The 20108-nt window shown below is 39.0% G+C and overlaps 1 protein-coding gene across 1 annotated transcript in view; it reads left to right on the forward strand.

Moving 5' to 3' along the window:
* SKP2 (S-phase kinase associated protein 2) overlaps window positions 1-20108 on the forward strand; it is a 37572-nt gene that overhangs the window by 959 nt on the left and 16505 nt on the right. Inside the window, exons 3-6 of the mRNA XM_077116977.1 lie at window positions 11812-11923; window positions 14737-14880; window positions 16162-16296; window positions 18989-19087. Coding sequence (XP_076973092.1) covers window positions 11812-11923; window positions 14737-14880; window positions 16162-16296; window positions 18989-19087 — 490 coding nt within the window. The remainder of the gene's footprint in view (window positions 1-11811; window positions 11924-14736; window positions 14881-16161; window positions 16297-18988; window positions 19088-20108) is intronic.

The following is a 20108-nucleotide window of genomic DNA, read 5'->3' on the forward strand; positions in this document are numbered from 1 at the left end:
GAACTATCTTGTCGGCAAACCTTTGTTTAGAGATCTTTACTATGGTTCCCCTTCAAAATTGCCTAATTCTGAAGTTATTTTCTGAAAAAATGGAGCAAGTTATTGTCACTGATATCTGTAGGAATCTGTGGGTATGTCTTCTCATTCATCATTGACTTGAAAACCAATAACAATACATTTATGCCTTTTTCCTTAGAAAGGAATCTATTCTCTCAGAGGCATGGTGGTGGCTAGCTTAGTGTCACTGCTAAATGGGAGCATAAGCAATGATCTTCCAAGATTCCTTTTGTTTATATTCTGCTGCTCCTATACCTCTGAGTGGGCTTTTTACCATAATCACTTTAGACATTTGTTGGTGAACTGCTAAAGTGTTTGCATATGAAACTAAGTGGAGGAGTCTAGTTTCCCTACGTCCACTCCTAAGTGGATTTCTCCTGGTATGTTCTGTCTCAGTTGCTGCCAGCACTGTCTATTCAATCACTCAAGTGAAAAATGTGATAGCTTAGATTCTTACCATTCCCCAATATCTGATCAATCATTACTTCTTTCCTTCTTGTCTCCTAAATGTTTCTCAAGCTTTCATTGCCCGTTACTTGAATTATTGAAATAGACTCATAACTACAGCCATAGTCACTCTGGATCCACCCCCCAGAGTCAGGGTGGTTTAAATGGAAAGTAGAGCTTGTGGTATTATTCCCCTCTAAGTAGCTACCCGTCCCCTATACTGCCAGGCTGTCCAAGCAGTTGAATCAATGTCCCTGCATCAGGAGTATAAACGTAGTACTGTGACTTGTGGTTATCAGTTTTTCTTACTAGTAAAATAATATAAAACAATTTATTCAGCAAATATCTGCTGAACACATACCATATGGCAGGCATTGTTCTAGGTTTTAGAGATACAACAGCGAATGAAGCAGAGAAACATTCCTATCTGTCTGGGGCTTCCAGTCTGGTGGTGGGGAAGCACAATATATATAATAAATAAGTATGTTATATAGTTTTTTTCGAAGGTGATAAGTACTATGGGTAAAAACAAAAATAGAGCAAGAAGGTGGATTGCGATGGATTGCAATTCTGGAGGGGGTAGTTAAGAGAAGGCCTCATTTGAACAGTGACCTTTGAGCAAAGTCTTAGAGGAGGCAAGGAAGTGTACCATGCAGATATCTCAGAAGAGGCTCCAAGCAGAGGGAACAACCAGTACAAAGACCCTGGGGCAGAAGTACATTTTGTTCCAAGAAAAACAAGGAAGATTTGCTAAGAGTGGAATGTGTAAAGAGAAGAGTCACAGGAAATGGAGCTAACGGAGGTATTGGGCAGAGCTGTAATGTGGCCTGACTTAATCTTTTATGAGGAAACACTGTCTGTAGAGAGATGAGGGTGGAAGTTTGGAGACTTGCTCAGAGGTTTGGGTGTAGTGATAAACAGTGGTCAGTTCTGGATATATTCTGAATTGAGAAGCTATTGAAATTGTTAAAAAAAAAAGTGACTCTAAACCAAAATGGATGGTAGACAGTGGAGATCAGATAGACTAAAGAAATAAATGAAGTCTTGCAGAGTCAAGGTAGTTAGATGAAGTATGTTCCTGAATTCTCCCACTTGGCTTTCTTTACAGGAGAGCTGGTTGAATGCTTACTTGCTTGCTATTTTTTTTTTATATTTAGGGAAGTTGTAGGTTTATAGAAAAATCATCCATGAAATGCAGAGTTTCCAAATATCACCCTATAATTTACACTTTGTATTAGTGTGGTACATTTGTTATAATTCATGAAAGACATTTTTATAATTGTAGTGTTAACTCATCATTTACAATAGAGTTCATTGTGCAGTCCTTTTTTTTAAAAAAAAAAAAACAACTTTTATTCTAGTAGCATATATACAACCTAAAATTTTCTTTTTCTTTTTCTTTTTTTTTTTTTTGCATGGGAAGGAGGCACTGGGAATCGAACCCGGGTCTCCAGCATGACAGGCAAGAATTCTGCCACTGAGCATACTGTTGCACTGCTCTAAAATTTCCTCTTTTTAACCACATTCAAACATAAATTCAGTGCTGTTAATTAAGTTCACAGTATTGTGCTTTTTGACCCCCTTTTTTTTTTTTGGAAAGAGAACCTTCTTCTTATGGTCTGAGAATCCACATCAAGAGTCACTATTAAAGAGACAGTGAAGGGTTGTGGTTAGTCAGTACTACAGAGTTTCAAGTCCAAAAGATCTGGGCTTGAATCCCAATACTGCTGTTTCCCATGTGTGTGACATGGGGAAATTATTTGAGCTCTCTGTGCCTCTCGTTTCTTTGTCAGTGAATCAGGGTAATAGTACATACTTCCTAAGTGGTCCTGAGGATTAAGTGAGAGAGTGCACATAAAGGCCTTAGCATACGGCCTGGCACATCTTAAACATTCAATAAGTAAAACCAGTAAATCTACAAAATTTTTAACACCCATTTGGGTGGCTAATTTCACTTTTTCTTTTGTGCTTATTGCTGGTACTCTGACCCAGTTAGTGTAGGATTTTTTCTTCAAACTTGAGTGTCACTGCTATTTTACTGTCTGAAAGGTAACATTAGGAATTTGGTGCTTGACCAATCAACTGTTATGAAAGACCCTTTGAAGATGAACAGATTTTGATAACTTGTTCAGTACTGATAACTCTTGACATGGAGTGTGATTGGTGTATGTCTTTCTCCATTCACACACAGATGTAAATTTAAAAAGACATTTTTAAAGCAAGGCATGGGGAGCAGCACAGAGGTTAAGGGATGGTTGCTGCCTTCTAGGAATATGCATATTGAGTTGAGGAGAAAAGCCAATATCAAATAATAGAAGTCCTCAGCAGCATAGGGTGGCTGATGTTCTCAGAGCAGGTAGATAGCACAGGCAGAGAATGCTGGAGGAAGCCAAACAGAGAGGTTTCTCTTTCAGCCAGAATGGCCCCAAAGTTCCCAGAATCAGAAGGGCTTCAGTGGTGATTCCCATGTCCAGGGACCATTCTTCCCTTCAGCAAAATTGGAGGCTTTTAGAAAAGAGAAAAGAATCTGGAAATGGTCCAGAAAGTGAGGCTAGATCATCAAAAATGATATGCCTAAAGTGAGAGAAAAAACACTGTATACTATTACCTAAGAGAAGTGCGTGGAGGGGAACTAATTGCACATGTTTGAATGTGTATGGAGTTACATACAGTATGGATTGTTAATTGGTATGTATTGGGGGGAGGTAGAGTCCATGATGTAGGAGGAGGGACAGCTGCTGTAGATGATTCCCAGTGGGCCTCCAGGAAGCTGGACACTGCCTCCAGTGTGCCTGGATCATCATTCCAAGGAGGTTTATCTGCAGTTGTCAGGACAGGTGGTTAATAGCTCTGCAAGGATTAGGATAGAACTTAGCACACCTGCTTCCGTGGCTATCTGATGACGGTGTCTCTGGGCTGTGAATTTTTCCTGGTTCTGTACTCAGTATGTCCCTGCAGGCCCCCAGTCCAGGCCCAGGCTCACATCTGGCGACTAAATTCTCTTCATGTTTACTTTGGAAGACAAACTATGTGGCCAACCTGTACCAGAACAGGTCTGATTGGCCCTTAGGGTGAGTGTGTGGAAGGAATTGGGAGGAAATGGCTCAGCAGTGAGGTCAGTTTGGGGAGAAAGGATGGTCACATTTTATTCATGATCATTAAATCCCTGTCCCCGCCTTTTAAACAGATGATAGCTTTGAAAAAAGCTGTTTGATGTGTTTTTTGATCAGCTCTTCCATGGCTGTTAAACTGCCTGAAATTCCAGACTCAATAATGGTTCTCAGGCTTTAGGCTTTAAAGTTTAGTGTATATCAGAATCCTCAAGGGAACTTGTTCAAAGTATGAAATTCCTGAGATTCAGATTCCCAAAGTCTTGCCTTGAGCCTGGATGCAATTCTGGGTGTGTATCTGGAACAAAAATCTAACAGAACTACTTATCTCCTGACTAAACTGCACTATGGTAGTTTCTATTCTGTTCTAGTCCATTCTTTTAAAAAAAAAAATTACTTTCAATACTCACTTAATTGATTTTACGACTTACCAATGAGTCTAGGGTCCCTACATTCAGTTCTATAAAAAGCTTTTTACGGAACCTCCCCAGCACCTTTCTTTTCCCTCATCACTTGCTTTCATTCATTCATGCAGCAGATATTTATTGAGCACCATTCTAAGGACTGAAAACACAGTAGTGAACTTAGGCAAAAGTCCCTGCACCTTATTCTCCAAATTATAATTTCTTTTGTTTCTTCATTTCTTTTCACTCATCCCAGGGTTGAGCATGTCCCTAGTAGAAGTAAAGTATTGTGGGCTCAGAAGTTCATTGAGGATCCATGTTTCTGTTTTGCTATTTTATTTTTTTTCAGTTTTGCCCACCTAACCAAAATAATCCCCAAATACCAAGAGCTAGCATGGTTTAGTGTTTTCCCTTTATGGTTTGTGGAAGAGAGAGGTGAACTCATCCCAGATGGCAAAATCTGTTGGTAGTTTCCCAAAAAGAAACATGGGTTGTATGTACTACCTGAAAATAAAAGTGGACATGAGATGAGACTTCTCCCCTTCCAAAACAGAAAAGAAAAAAAAAAAAACTCTGCAAGTTTGAGTATCAGTGCCTGCTTATCCTTCAGGTATAATTTGATTATCTGTACTTAAAGAGAGAAGCAGTTTCAAAAGTCAAAATTTTGGTGGTGATTAAGATAACTTTAGCTTTTCAATTTGAATCTGAGTGTTGGTGATGTTCTGAGAAATAAATATGTCAAGTAAAATGAATCATCTATAATGAGAAGATCTGATGCATAGAAAACTCTTTACCAAGTCACTCTTTCCAGAGGAGTTTAAGAAGTGTGGGACGATCAGATTACAGAAGTGGAAAGCTGGATGCATACCTGAGTAGTAAGTGGGAAAGGTGGTGGCCAAAAGTGTTAACTTGCACATTTGCTAATCTGACCAGTTTTCTCCATTTCATGACTCTGAAGTATATTTAATCGGTGCCTATATAGTAGTTGAAGTCTAGAGGTCTTGTGCTTAATTATCTCCCTAAATGCCTGGGGTCAGTTTGCAGCCTTGGTGGGTTTAAAAGAAGGTAAAACCTTCTCCTAGTTGTTTCCATATGCTCTAGACAAACAGACCAGGCAGCAGTGGAGAATCAAGAATTCAAGAAACAGATGGCTGTTGTTTTGAACATTAAATATGGCAAGTAAAATTAGATTTACCATGACACAAGCCTGGATACAAGCCACTAGAGCAACTATATGAAGACAAACTTCTATCCTATCTTCTGGGACAGCAGCCACTTTTATGGTATGGCTCATCCGCCCAGCACTAGAATCCGTGTCATCCCGTGGGCAGCTCAGGGGAGCCATCCATGCATATTTGGCTGCTAGCTGAGGCTGTGTGTTTCCTTGTTTGTTACTCCTTCTGTTTGGTGTTGAGTCCATTGTTATCTCTCAGTATCTTTATTTGACTCCCTCGCTCCTCTACCACTCCGTATCCTTGATTGATTTCTTTTTGCATAGCAAGTAAGGCTTAATTCTCACATTGCCTAAACTTGTAGAATAAGTGTATGATCACAATGGAGGAGAATCCTAGATAGAAAGATGTTATGATCTGCAGTGAGCCCTGGGTTTGAATTCCTACTCTGCCACTGACTAGTTGTGTGACCTTATCCCTTTTGTCATAATTGCATCCTCTCTTGAGGCCTCTTTCTCCCTCTCTGATACACATGCCTCTAAAACTACTCATGTCCTGGTAAAGGACATCACGTTTGTTTTCTGGATTTTCCTCTTCAACCTTATCTCCTCTGTGCACCATTGATGCTGTGTCTTTCTTCTGCATACTCTGTACCCCCAGCTGTAGTGCCCTCTGCCACCCTGGCAAACATTCAAACATAATATTTCTTTGCCTTCATCTTAGGGCATGGGAGTCTGAAAACAGAGAGATCCAAGTTTGCCTCTGGGCTCTGCCACCTAAAAGTTGTTATTGACTTGGTAAGGTTATTTAACTTGACTAAGAGAAATTTCCTGGTCTATAAAATGGGGATCTTACCATAACAGTTAGTACTCAGTGCATAGGTTCATAGAAAGAGTACAGTCACTGTGGTTTGATAAGTGCTTGACACTTTTTAGGGCTTTCAGTAAATACCAGTTATAATTGTTAATTTGTGTCTTGGTTTATTGATTGTCACCCAGTGAGGCCTTTGAGCTGGGACTGTGGCTTTTTCCCAGTTTCCAGCTCTAAGGCATTACTTAGGCACCTAGGAAATAAATGTTTGTCAAAAGAGGGAATCACAAGTCAGTCTCTTGATTTGTAAAATAAGGTCCTGAGATGCCAAGATCTTGCCTATAATAAAATAAAGCCAGCATTCTTCTCTGGGTATCTGCCATCCCTTTGTGAAGTATATATTGAGCACTTGCCTGGCTCTATCCTAGGCAATGTGCATGAGTTAGTTGGTTAACAGAGGTTAACCAGTCATACAAATGCAAAATTAGCACATTTACAGTTTGCATGAGGAAAGAGTGAAAGTAGAATTCATTTAGCAAGTATTTATTGAGTTTCTGTTATGTGCTTGACATTGTGCCAGGTACTGAATAAGCTGAACATGAGTGTGGTGGTGGCCTGGGAGTGTTCTGAGGAAGTGTCATCTGAAGAATGAGTCGGAGTTAGGCAGGTGAAGATAGAAATTGCAGTGCAAAGCTCTCCTAACTGTGGACTATTATCATACTTGCATATCTTTGTTGCCTGGGTTTGCTTGTCTCTGCTTTCATGGCTATGCCAAAGTCTTCTCCTAGCACTTTAGTTACTTATCTTATATTGCTTTTTTAATTGTTCATTATTTGTTATGTCTTCCTAATAACATATATATATATATATATATTCCTTATATATATTTTTTGTATTTTTTATTTTTATTTTTTTCTCTATATTATCATTTTATTTCTTTTTCTGTTGTCTTGCTGTTTCTTTTTCTAAATCGATGCAAATGTACTAAGAAATGATGATCATACATCTATGCGATGATATTAAGAATTACTGATTGCATATGTAGAATGGAATGATTTCTAAATGTTGTGTTAGTTAATTTTTTTTAATAAAAAAAAAATATGCCCACAAGTCCTTTTCATACTTATCCATGTTCTTTGTAGAAAGCCTGGAGCTTTTTGGATATAAAACCTTATAGATTTGGGTAATAACAGTTTTTCAGGCATGTCTCCATAGGAAAAAAAAAAAAAAAAAGGATTGACCAAATTCATCTCTTTAATTTCTTCCTCCTGACCTGTACCTCTCAACAAGTTTCCCTAATTTACTTTCCCCCAGTGTCTTTAGGGGTAACTGTGGGTACCCCATCCATAGCCCCTGGAAGCTCACCATTCTCTTACATGCCAAGGACTTTCTCCTATACACAGATGTGACTCTATGCTTAGGGTCTTTCTCTGGGCCCTCAGTGTGGGGCAGGCTGGAATTCTGGGGAGTTAATATCCTGTCTTCCTTACAGGGGCCCCTAACCAATGACTGACAATAGTTGATGGATAATTATCCCAGCTGCCATGTTCCTGAAGGACAGCTCTGGGACAGATTCTATAGGTCTCCTGGAGTTCGCTAAAGATTTGAACTCCAGTTGACCACAAAAATAACGTGCCTATTAACATACACTCTATTAGCATCCTTCACTTCCATGTCTTTTCTACTTCTTTCTACTGTTTCCAGGGATCACTTCTAAAATAAACTTAACCTGTATTCAGATCCTTATCTCAAGATATGCTACTGGGGGAACCCAGATTTAGATAGAGACAGTTATGGGGTTTTGGTAAATCACATCATGCAGCTGTTGTCTAAAGTCTACTCAGATTTTGGTTGTTTTCGAGTAGGTGAAAAGTCAGAACAATATTGAAAAGAAAACATTGTCACAAAAGGAAATTTTGCAAATTTTGTTGAGCAAGTTGGGGAATAGAGGCAAGAAACAGAAAGTTAAGTTTGATTCTCTACTACTGTATTGTATAATCTTTTCTCATAGCTTATTTTTAATCTTCCTGTTGTTTTAAAAGCACCGCAGGACATGTCTTTTTATTCCTATAAAGGTGCAATTGAGGCCCAGAGAGATTAAGAAACTTGCCCAAGTTCATGTACTTGGGGGCAACATAGCCAGGATTCCAACAAAAAACTGTGCTTCTCTCTCAGTCTGCTACTTCTCAAATTTGTTGAAGATCAACTCTTGGTGGCAGGATAGTCTTTGCTGATCATAGCGAAATCTCAGCATATTAATTTCAGATAACTAAATATGCAATTTTTTTGCCAAATCAAATACTAGAGTCTGTTTTGCATATATCAGAGATAGCAGGGGTCCAGAATTTAAGAATTAATGGCAGAAAACCTTGAGAAAGTCTATCCATTAAATTTTCTCAAAATTGGGGAGCTGGGCAGGTACCACATTTGAGACCTTCCATCCTCTGCCACGCTGACGTTGGAGGAGTTTGGTGGTGGTGATGGAGGATGCTCCATGTCATTTCTAGCTGCTTCCCCAGGTCGTGGTCCACGATTTGAATGATCTGCCTTGTCTCCCTACTCCTAGGTTTCTGGTCTTCAGTCTTTTTTGTTTGTTTGTTTTTTGACCTCTAGAGCTAGAGCGGCAAGCATTAATTGAGAAACTGGATATCTCCTACTTATTCTTCCATGGAAGCCACTTCCTTCAGGAATGCTTCCCAATTGCTTTGGCATTCCTGTATGTTGCATAGACACCTGAGCCCTATTGTATCCCATCATGGTACTTTATTGAAATTTCCTATTTATTTGTTGAAGTCTCTCAAACTCTGAGCAGTGTGAGGGTGAGGGCCAACCTTGTTTATCTTCGTGTTCCTAGAACCAAGCAGAGACCCTGGTATACAGAACATGCTCAGTAAATGTGTGAATGGACAAATATACCAGCCATTGTGTTAGATCCTAGTACTGGCTTTGACAGTATGTGTTCAAGAAATATATGCATGTATAAATGTATCAGCCACTGTGCAAGATTCTGGGAATACAGAGATGTTAAAAAAAAAAAAAGAGAGAGAGAAAGTCACGTTCTTATTCTCAAGAATTCGTGGCCTACTCGGCAGCAAGGGATTGAAAAAACCTTCTCAACCGAAAGTGAGGAGAGAGAAATAAGACAAGGTTTCAGTGGCTGAGAGATTTCAAACAGAGTCAAGAAGGTTATCCTGAACATTTTTCTTATGTGTGTTATAAATATCCCCTTTTTAGTTTGTGGTGTATTAGAGTGGCTAGAGGGAAGTACCTGAAAGTGTAGAGCTGTGTTCCAGTATCCATGTTTCTTGAAGATGATTGTATAATGATACGGCTTTTGCAGTGTGACTGTGTGATTGTGAAAACCTTGTGTCTGATGCTCTTTTAATCTACGGTATGGAGATGAGTAAAAAGTATGGATAAGAAATGAACAAATAATAGGGGGAACAAATGTTAAAATAAATCGAGTAGATTGAAACACTAGTGGTCAATGAGAGTAGGGGTAAGGGATATGGCATGTATGAGTTTTTCTTTTTTCTTTTTTATTTCTTTTGCTGGAGGCATGCAAATGTCCAAAAAAAAAAAATTGATCATGGTGATGAATACACAACTATGTGATATTGTGAGCCATTGACTGTAACCAAGTCAAAAATGTTTGTATGTTTGTTTGTTGTTTACAATAAAAATGTTAACAACAACAAAAAAGAATTCATGGCCTAGTGGGGACTTAAACAGATGAGTAAGTAAATAAAGAAAGTATGGTAAAATAAATGACCTGTCCTCAATGCTGTCATGGGAGGCCTTAGAGAGGAGCTGGGGTTTTAATAGCAATTGGTTTTTAATTAGTTAAGTTAGTAGCAGTTAGGAGAGGTCACTGCATGTACAGGGCATTGACTGTGACATAGAACAACTCAGTCTAAGAATTATAAATAGTTTCAAATGGCTGGAGCACATTTCTGGATAAGGAACTAAGAAAAATGAGTTGAGCCCTGGCATGAAAGCCTTAGAAGTCTGTGAAGCAGTGTGAGTTTCAGGCTGAGTATTTGGGGGTACCATGGAAGGGCTCTAATTGAGAGACGGACATGACGGTTTTGGAAAGAATGTGCAGGAATACTGTTGAAGAGGCAGCAACTGCTATGTTTATATTAACCTCCCTGATGTGTTTCTCCTCATGTCTTCGACCTGCTTGCCCAGGGTCTGGTCTCATGTGCACGTCCAGTAAATCGTGGTACCTTTTAAATGGGAGTAGGGAGAGGATATCAATAAAATTAGTATAGAAAATGAACTGGAGGCAGATTGAGGCTGGGAAGGCAGTTATTGAACTAATCCAAACACTCTTTCTGTATTTCTTTAATACATGTGTTTGCTTCTTGGCTATTGTCATATTGTTCTTATTTGAGGGGCTTATTCTATATAATCATATGCAAAGACTTAATACTTGTTGAATTGCTGTTTAGTTACTGCTTTTATAAGACAAACGAAACTGATTTTCCTATGTCCACCTTTTCTCTGCTCCAGACTCTTCTGACCCAGGCAGCTGAAGTGATCCTATTAAAGCTTAAGTTAGATCAGGCCATTCCTATGCTCCAAAACCTCTAGTGGCTTCTCATCACATGCATAGTCAAAGCCAAAAACCTTGTCATGATGTTGAAAGCCACACATGACTGGGCCTCTCTCATCTCCTTACTACCCTCCTTGCTCAATCTGCTCTTCTACACTGGCCTCCTTGCTGTTCCTCAGTACGGACATGCTGTTCCCTGCAACTAGAACATGCTCCAGATACTCATGAACTCACTTCCTCACTTCGTTCAAACCTTTGCTTAATGATTGCCATCATCCCTGACTGCTGTGTTCAAAATTTCAATTCTAACCCACCCCCCCCTTGTACTCCCCAACTTCTCCCTTACCCTGCATAGCACAAATACAAAAATACAATTTTAATATATCATGCAATTTACTTATTTTTATGTGTATTGTCTGTTTCCCCTTACTAGAATACAAGCTTTATGAAGGTAAGGGATTTTATCTTGATTTACTGCTTTTCCTGACCCTTAAAACAATCCCTTGTAGCATAGTAGGATTTCAATAAGTATCGATTGGATTAATAAATGAGTACCCTTTTGGTATTGCTCTTGGTATTGCTCTTTGGTATTGACACCAGTGTGATTTCTGTAAGCCTGAAAGAAGAGGGAGGAGGGTTCATTTTCTCTTTTAAATAAGGTTACTACTTGATAAAGCCACTATTGAGTCCATTTCAGAGTGAAACCAGTCATTCCTTAGCTGCCGAAAGCATCGCAGCATCTTAAATGTTGTTGAGTGATCTTTGAGGATGGAAACTTGCTCTGACCCACGGTTAATGTAGTCTCTGCCTAGGATTGGCTGGCTGGAACAGAAGAAAAGAATGATATGAAAATATCCTCGGCCCTCTCTTTCCTCATTTTCTGAAAAAGCATGGTGCTTGCTTCAGTGCACTTAGGTGGTGGGATCAATTGAAAAATATCGTAAGAATGAGTAATTCGGTTAGCGTTAACATCCATTGTTTTGCTTTTTTTTGGCGTGGGCGGGCTCTGGGAAACAACCCGGGTCTCTGGCATGACAGGCGAGAATTCTGCCATTTGAATTCTCCATTTTTAAGCTAAATGTGTTAACGTCCATTTTTAAGCTAAATGTACATATCTTTTCTTCTTCTTCTTCTTCTTCTTCTTTTTGTTTGTTTTTTAATGTGTATATCCTTTATGTACATGAAAGCACTTGGTGGACTTGATAAGGTAACAAAATTATGATGGGAAAATAAACTGTTGTTTCCCTTTACAGGCGTTTCATGGGACGCCCTGCCAGATGAGCTGCTCTTGGGAATCTTTTCCTGTTTATGTCTTCCTGAACTCCTAAAAGTCTCTGGAGTGTGTAAGAGATGGTATAGCCTAGCGTAAGTATTTTTCATCCTTTTTGGCCTATGGAGGGGAGTGGAGTGTTGATTTATTTGTTTTTTTATGTAGTGAGATCAAAAACCGGCAAAAACATAGGAGCATAAAGCACATTAGATACCATCATATTTTTTATTAATAGCTAGTGTCTTCATTTCTCTGTGGAAGAGAGGAGTCTTCTGGAGGCATAAATCTTTCCTCATTTCTGAAAACCTCCTTTCCTGGTGTTCAGTTTAGCACATATTTATTGGATGTGACTATGGGCCAGGGAATGTGCTAAGAGCAAGGGAGTTACAGGGATGCATTGAGGCATAGCTGTTCCTCACACCAGGTAAGCTGGGCAGTGAATGTGCTGGGAAGTGAGAGCACAGGGCTTTAGTTTTAGACCCAGTACGAACCCAGCCTCAGCCACTTATGCTGTGTGTGACCTGGGGGAGTTACTTTATGCTTCTGGGCCTCAGTCTCTACATATATAAAATGGGGATGATGTTACCTTCAGTGCAGGTTATGACGATGAAATGTAACGATGTGGGTGCACTGCTTGGCTCATGGCAGTGTTTCAGCACATGGTGGCCAACATTTGTTGATGCTTCTGCTGGTCCTCTAGCAATACTTTCCAGGTGTGGAAGATGAGGTGCAAATGCAAAGCCTTGGTGAGCTGGGTAGGTACTAACAAGCCTGAACCAAGAAAAAGTCTTTACTTTTCAGTCTGGACTTTTTCTACGTCTCCACTGTTCTCCACTAGTCCCCATCTCATCGCTGTGACTGTTCTTTGCTGTCTGTTTAAAGGCCATTTATCTCGATTCTCAACATACTCAGAAGTCTCCGGGAGGCATTCCAACATTTACGCCTCCAGGGGATTCTCTCAACAGATCTAAGAATCCCTTTGAGAGACAGCAGATCCCCTTCCCTTAGAAGATGTGCTGGCAATGAGATAATATACAGGGCTGGGCTGGGTGCCCAGAAGAGCTACAGAGAAGTTTGCATACCTGGAATGCTGGAGGAAGTGATATGCACGTTTCATTTATTCCACTTAAGCAATTTTTTATTTTAATTTTTATTTTAATTTTCTACCAGCTATGAATGTGTCCTTTAAATGCAGTGTCTTATTAATCTTCATCTGAGTTGTCATAAAAGTGATAACTGACATTTATTAAGCATTTGCTTGTGTACCAGGTGTTGTTAGCAATTTTATCCATCATACAATCTTAAAAATGTCAGTATTATTCATATTGTCTCTGTTTTGGACATCGAAGCACAGAATCAGGGACAGTCAGATCTGAGCTAAGAAGTGATAAAACCAGGAGTCTACAGCCTTAATCATAACACCACATCTAGTTGGGTTTGGCTTTGGTTTCAGATAGTTCCTGAATCCTTCTTTCTGCCTATGCTAAAAAAGATTTACATTACTTGGAAAGCTGACCAATGTTCCAAAATGTTTCCCAGATTGTAATTGAGTGCTAGGTCAGCTGCAGTTTACCTCCTTGCAGAAGGAAACATGAGATTCAGGACCACCCGTGTGATGCTGCTCTGGAGTCATTTTCTCAGAAGCCAGAATGGTTTCTAGTCTGAGCAAGAGAAAGATGCAAAAGAATGCTATCCTCTTTAGGATTCTTCTCTGCAGTCCTGCCTTTTAAATAATGGAGTTCAAATCACACACTGGTAATTTCTTTATGACAGAAGTATTTCAAAACTCTGCTAGTGGACCACCTATTTCATGCAGTATTAAAAAAAAAAATTCTAGTGTGTGTAAGCATTTAAAATGCTCCCTTTTGGGGCGGGCCGCGGTGGCTCAGCGGGCAAGGGTGCTTGCCTGCCATGCCGGAGGACCCCGGTTCGATTCCCGGCCCCAGCCCATGTAAAGAACAAACAAACAAACAGAGTATAATAAAATAAGAAAATGTTTCCCTTTCTTCCTCCCTTCCTTCCTTCCATCCTTCCTTCCTTCTCTGTCTTTCTTTCCTTCCTTTCCTCCCTCTCTCTTTAAAAAAAAAAAAAAAAAAATGCTCCCTTTTGTGCTTATATATATCATATTTTCTTTTTTACAATTGAATTTTACTACAGATATTGAAACTCCCGTGTATCATTTTGACATTTTGCAGACCTGCCTTTTGCTTAAGAAATGCAGTCTTTTTAGTAATATTTTTCCCTTTTTCTTTTACATTAATTCATACATGCATATATGTATACTATGATTACTACTTAGAAGTATATAATATATATACTTGTTTTAAGTTTAAAGAGTATTATTCTCATTTAATGTGAAAAATTAAAGCAGAGCTGAACTATGGCTACCTTTTCCTAGTAGATTTCTATGGCAGCCATATATCATAATGAAATCACGCTAATTTCCTTCCTTTAATTATATTTACATGTTACTTATGATAATTATGGTAACCTGTCACAAAAATGGCAGCTGGGATTATTTAGGTTATTTTGAACTTACCCACCTATTATTAATGATCTAAGTGCTTTGAACAACCATTAAAATTTTTTTCAAATTGAATCAGGCACTGCAGTTTTAGTCTCTGGTTCCAGATCATGGCATTGCTTGTGATAATAGCATCAAACCATCAAAATTGGAAATACACATATATAAAGAAACAAATGGAAACCTATCCATGATATGATCCAGAAATATTCAACTATGCTTTAAAAATATCAGCTGATTTTATAGGTAACTTAAAAGCAAAGGCTCCTTCAGATTTTGCTTTAAGGAGATTTAGCAGCTGTGTTCTATTCAGCACTGTTGTCGAGGGAGACCTCCAGTGTGCACGTGACCAGCTTGCCAAACCGAGCACCTCCTCTTTTCCAGGTTTGATGAGTCTCTGTGGCAGACCTTAGACCTCACAGGTAAAAACCTTCACCCTGATGTGATTGGGCGGTTGCTGTCTCGAGGGGTGATTGCCTTCCGCTGCCCACGATCATTTATGGACCAGCCATTAATTGAGCATTTCAGGTAAAAAGAAGGAAACTCCAGAGAAGACTTATTTCTGAATTGTGAGACAGAAAGCAGATCAAACCTTCTTTCTTCCTATTTCTAGCCTTTCAGCCTTTGGCAGTCCACCTGTACAATTTGAGGGTTAATTGCATGTTCTGCTTTTGTGGCCTTTGCGTTGAAACGTGGTACGAGTTGCGATGACACTATTCCTGTTTTAACTCAGCCTTACTGTTGTGCTCTTCCCAGGGTCAGAGATGCGCATTTGGCTTCTCCTGTTGGGGTCTTAGCAAATGGGGAGCATGAGGCTATAAAGCAGAAGCTAAATGCAAGGCTGCCTATGTCCCCACTGCCCATTTCTGATAAATAAAAATGTGAGGAGTCTTTTCCTATTTCATGGCTTTGATTTTGGGATCCTATTGTGGATATGTTTGCAACCTGGAAAAAAAAAAGCCCTGATTTTGTTTCTTTTGTAGAATATTTTGAAAAAAGAGCCCTCATAGCCTATATTTCTCTATTACCGATAGTTTTGCCATGTGGTTTAGTGCCAGCTCATACTTGAGTAGAATAACTGGAAACTGAATAGAAAAATAAACTGAAACAGCAAAGCTAAGGATAAAATCTATATATTCTGACACTAGTACTTTTTTCCTTCTTTCCGTAGTGGTCTGGCACGCCTCCCACTGGTTTTTTTCCTATTCCTGTGGCTGTACCTTCTCGGTCTCCTTCACATGTGTGCTTTCCTTTCTTCACTCCAAGGTCTGTCCCTGGCTGCTTTCTTTTTTTGATCCAAATGCTGTCCTTGGGCACGCTGTAACCTACCCATTCATATCCATGCCCAGACTTGCTTTCAAGCAAACTGCTATTTCTAACTACCTGAAAACTTCCGTACCTGAATTTACTCTGAGTGCCTCTGTTATTAGCATATCTAAAATTAAATTTGGCCTCTCTTTAAAGTCTGCTCTTCCACTGTCTTCCCTGTTTTAGCAAATGCCACTGCCGTTCATCCACTAACCCTAGCCAGAAACCAGGAGATGTTATAGATTTAATCTTCATGTCACCTACATTCAGTTTTCTTGTTCATGATGCCCACTTATGGAGCTCAGCGAGACTCTATTGGCTACAATATCTGCACTGGGTTAAACTCTTGAATTTTTGAATGAATGAGGATGGGAAATAGCTAGTAGGAATTTTGTTTGTTGTTGGCTGCTCATTTGGGGGAGAATATAGGGGGCAAATATGATCTAGATGTCCCTGTGTAAGCCATCTCACAGGGCCTCTTTTCTTCTGTTCTGTGTTCAGCACTTTTCGTGTACAACACATGGACTTGTCGAACTCTGTAATAGATGTGACTACTCTCCATGCCATTCTGTCTCAGTGCTCCAAGTTGCAGAATCTAAGCCTGGAAGGCCTTCAGCTTTCGGACGCCATTGTCAAGTGAGTGGTAGCCAGGAGCATGTCACAGAGGCGATTGTTACTGTGTGTCGGTTTTGTTTCATGACTATAACTGGGGTGCCCTCCAATCCTAATCCAGATGAACCCAGAAATACCCAGTGCTCTGTCTTCTGCAAAACTTTCCAGGACTCATCTAGACAGCAAACATTTGAATGCTAATGATATGCCAGGCTCTGTGCTAGGTTCTAGAGATAAAAAAGATGAACAAGACAAAGTCCCTGCCTCATACTTGAGAGAGACAGATGGTAGTGCAGTGTGTTAATGTATTGGTGGATATGTGCAATATGGAGGACAAGCTAATTAAATTTAGGGAGGGTAACCTTTTCAGAGGAAGTGACTCTTAAGTTGAATATTAAGGTATTTGGGTAGGACATCTCCACATGATAGGACAAAAGAAGCAGTAGCCCAGGTAAAACTGCCTATATGCTTCTAAACTCTTAAGTAATTGGGAATTGTGGAACATGGGGTTACACCATGCTGTAAGAAGTCTAGACTCTTTGAGGGAAGAATAATGAAAAGAATGGATGGTTTCTAGAGTGGAAGGAACATGTCAGAGTTGAAATTTAGAAAATTAAGTCTAGACACTGGAGGATCAATCAGACATAGAAGAAACTGAACCATTTAGGAGCTGTTGTGTTTATTCGGGTGAGAACGGATGAGACCCATAGTAAAAAAAAATTTATATAACATATATAATTATATATATATATAAACAGACATAAGAGTAGTAATAGCAGCTAACATTTCTTGAACACTTATTATGTGCCACATACTAAGTCCTTTAAATGTTTTGTCTCGTTTTCACACCAACCCCATGAGTATGTTCTTACTATTATCTTTTTACAGATTTCAAAACTGAGGTACACAGAGGTGAATAACTTGTCTTAGGTCACTCAGTTAAGTGACAAAACCAAGATATTGATTCTATCGTATGACTCCTGAATTCTTGCTGTTAATAGTTTGTTTCACTAACATGAGGTGTTTGGGAGTGTAGAGGAAAGGGAAAATTGAGAGTTTTTTTTTCTAAATAGATTTAAATTTTGTTCAGTAAAATGAAATGTTTTGGAGAACTTCTCTCTGAAGCTCTCCTTATTTCTTTTCTTTTTTATTTTTTTAAAAAATTTTATTAATAAAACCAATCAACATATAATATGAACATTCTTTTTTCATCACATAGTTATATATTCATCATGATCATTTCTTAGAACATTTGCATCAATTCAGAAAAAGAAATAAAGAGAAAACAGAAAAAAATTCATACATACCATACCCCTTACCCCTCCCTTTCATTGATCACTGGCATTTCAGTCTACTAAATTTATTTTAACATTTGTTCCCCCTATTGTTTATTTATTTTTAATCCATATGTTTTACTCATCTGTCCATAAGGTAGATAAAAGAAGCATCAGACACAAGATTTTCACGATCACATAGTCACATTGCAAAAGCTTTATTATTATACAATCATCTTCAAGAAACATGGCTATTGGAATGTTTTCAGGCAGTTCTCTCCAGCCTCTCCATTACACCTTAACTAAAAAGGTGATGTCTTCTTAATGCGTAAGAATAACCCCTCGATAACCTCTCGACTCTGTTTGAAATCTCTCAGCCATTGACACTTTATTTTGTCTCATTTCTCACTTCCCCTTTTCGGTCAAGAAGATTTTCTCAATCCCTTGGTGCTGAGTCCCAGCTCATTCCCAGCTCAGTATGTCCCACATAGATGGAGGAGGGCAGTGAGTTTGCTTGTCGTGCTGGCTGAGAGAGAGAGAGAGGGACCATATCTGAGCAACAAAAGAGGTTCTCTTGGGGGTGACTCTTAGACCTAATTTTAAGTAGGCTTAGCCTATCCTTTGCGGGGTTAGGTTTCATATGAACAAATCCCAAGACTGGGGGCTCAGCCTATTGATTTATTTGACCCCACTGCTTGTGAGAATATCAAGAATTCTCCACTTGGGGAAGTTAAATTTTCCCCCCTTTCTCACCATTCCCTCAAGGGGACTTTGCAAATAGTTTTTTATTCATTGTTCAAATCCTTCTGAGATTTATTGAGGCATCATTCTGGATAAATCTACAAAATCAAATTGAGGGGCATTTAATTGAAAGAATCTGTTGTCTTTATAACTAGAAGTTTGCCTGCAAGCTAATTCCAATTATGGGAGAAAGTGAAACGTTTATTCCATTCCTTTTTTAAATTTTAATTTAGAATGTGCATTGACTGATGTTTCTTGTGCACTTACTTTCTGCCAGGCACTGGCTTAAATCCCTTATTACATTATATCATTTAATCTTAACAACCTTACCAAGAAGGTACCATTATTACCATTTCACAGATGTGGAAACTGAGGCAAAGCACTTTGCTCAGTGTTATACAGATGGCTAGACATGATTTAAATTTCATCCCGATTCAAAGTCCTGGGTGCTTAGTGATTTCAATAGCCTACTTTTTCTCTCTGGATGCTTGTTAATCAAATAAGGTTGTCTTATTGGTATTTCTCTGGTGTTTTTTGTACTTTGCTCAGTGTCATATAGATAGGAAGACATGATTTAAGCGTCCTCCCAACTCCAAGTCCTGTGTGTTTAACAATTTCAATAGCCTACTTTTCTCTGAATGCTTATTAATCAAATAAGGATATCTTATTGGTATTTCTCTGGTGTTTTTTCCCTTTTCCAGTAATCTCGCGCAGAACTCAAATTTAGTACGACTAAACCTTTGTGGGTGTTCTGGATTCTCTGAATCTGCCCTGATGACTCTGCTAAGCAGCTGTTCGAGGTAGGAAAGATTTGAAGCTTGATTATAGAGCTGAGGCATCAAATGAACAGCTATCCCTCATGTCCAAATAGAATCAATAGTATTTCTTGAGCTCTGTCCTAACTAGCCAAGTTCTTGCCTCTCTTTTTTTTTTTTTTTTTTTTTTTTTTTTTTTTTTAAAGGAAAGACAGAGAGAAGGAAGGAAGGATAGAAGGAAGGAAGGAAGGAAGAAAGGGAAACATTTTTAAACATTCTCTTGTTTTATTGTATTCTGTTTCTCCGTTTTTGTTACATGGGCTGGGGCCGGGAATCGAACCGAGGTCCTCCGGCATAGCAGGCAAGCACTTTGCCCGCTGAGCCACCGCGGCCCTCCCTCTTGCCTCTCTTTATCCAAAACTCAGTGGCTAGATAGATTTGGATAATGCAATATCCTTTGCCCTCCAAATTTTCTATCTCAATTCAGGAGCCAAATTGACTCAGATTGCAAGGGATACTTGAATAGTGATCCCTTTTTTTTTGTTAGTAGTAAAAATGAGGAAAATGGATTCATATGCTTGACAGAAGTCTGTTTACACTTGACTGTACGGTCTGGTCCTCTCCCCTCCCAGTATTTGTATACCTAACTTACAGTTTTTTATTAACTTTGGTACATTGCAAATATAAACCATATATTTGGGTGACTCCATTCAAAATATCTCCTTTATATTGTGTAACAAAATTAAGACATAAACAAAGACTACAGGGTTACATGTATTACTAAATGGGGAGAGGATGTGATTTACAGAAAACACAATACTGTGTGTATCTTTGTATTGTTTTTATTATTTTCTTGTCTCTGTAGTACAGCACTGTACCTGTGTCTTGTTAATGACCTGTTGAAAGCAGATTGACCTTGCTTAAGAAAATGTTATCAACAGGGTAAAATGTATATTAGTTTAGTAATGCCAGAAATGGTTACAAGTTGCCTTTGAAGCCTTCTTTTGCTCAGGTAGCAGAGACAGAATTAGATTAAGTAGCTTTTTGTTAGGACACCCCCAAAACA

The sequence above is a fragment of the Tamandua tetradactyla genome, chromosome 9 (assembly GCF_023851605.1).
Source record: "Tamandua tetradactyla isolate mTamTet1 chromosome 9, mTamTet1.pri, whole genome shotgun sequence".
Lineage (NCBI taxonomy): Eukaryota > Metazoa > Chordata > Mammalia > Pilosa > Myrmecophagidae > Tamandua > Tamandua tetradactyla.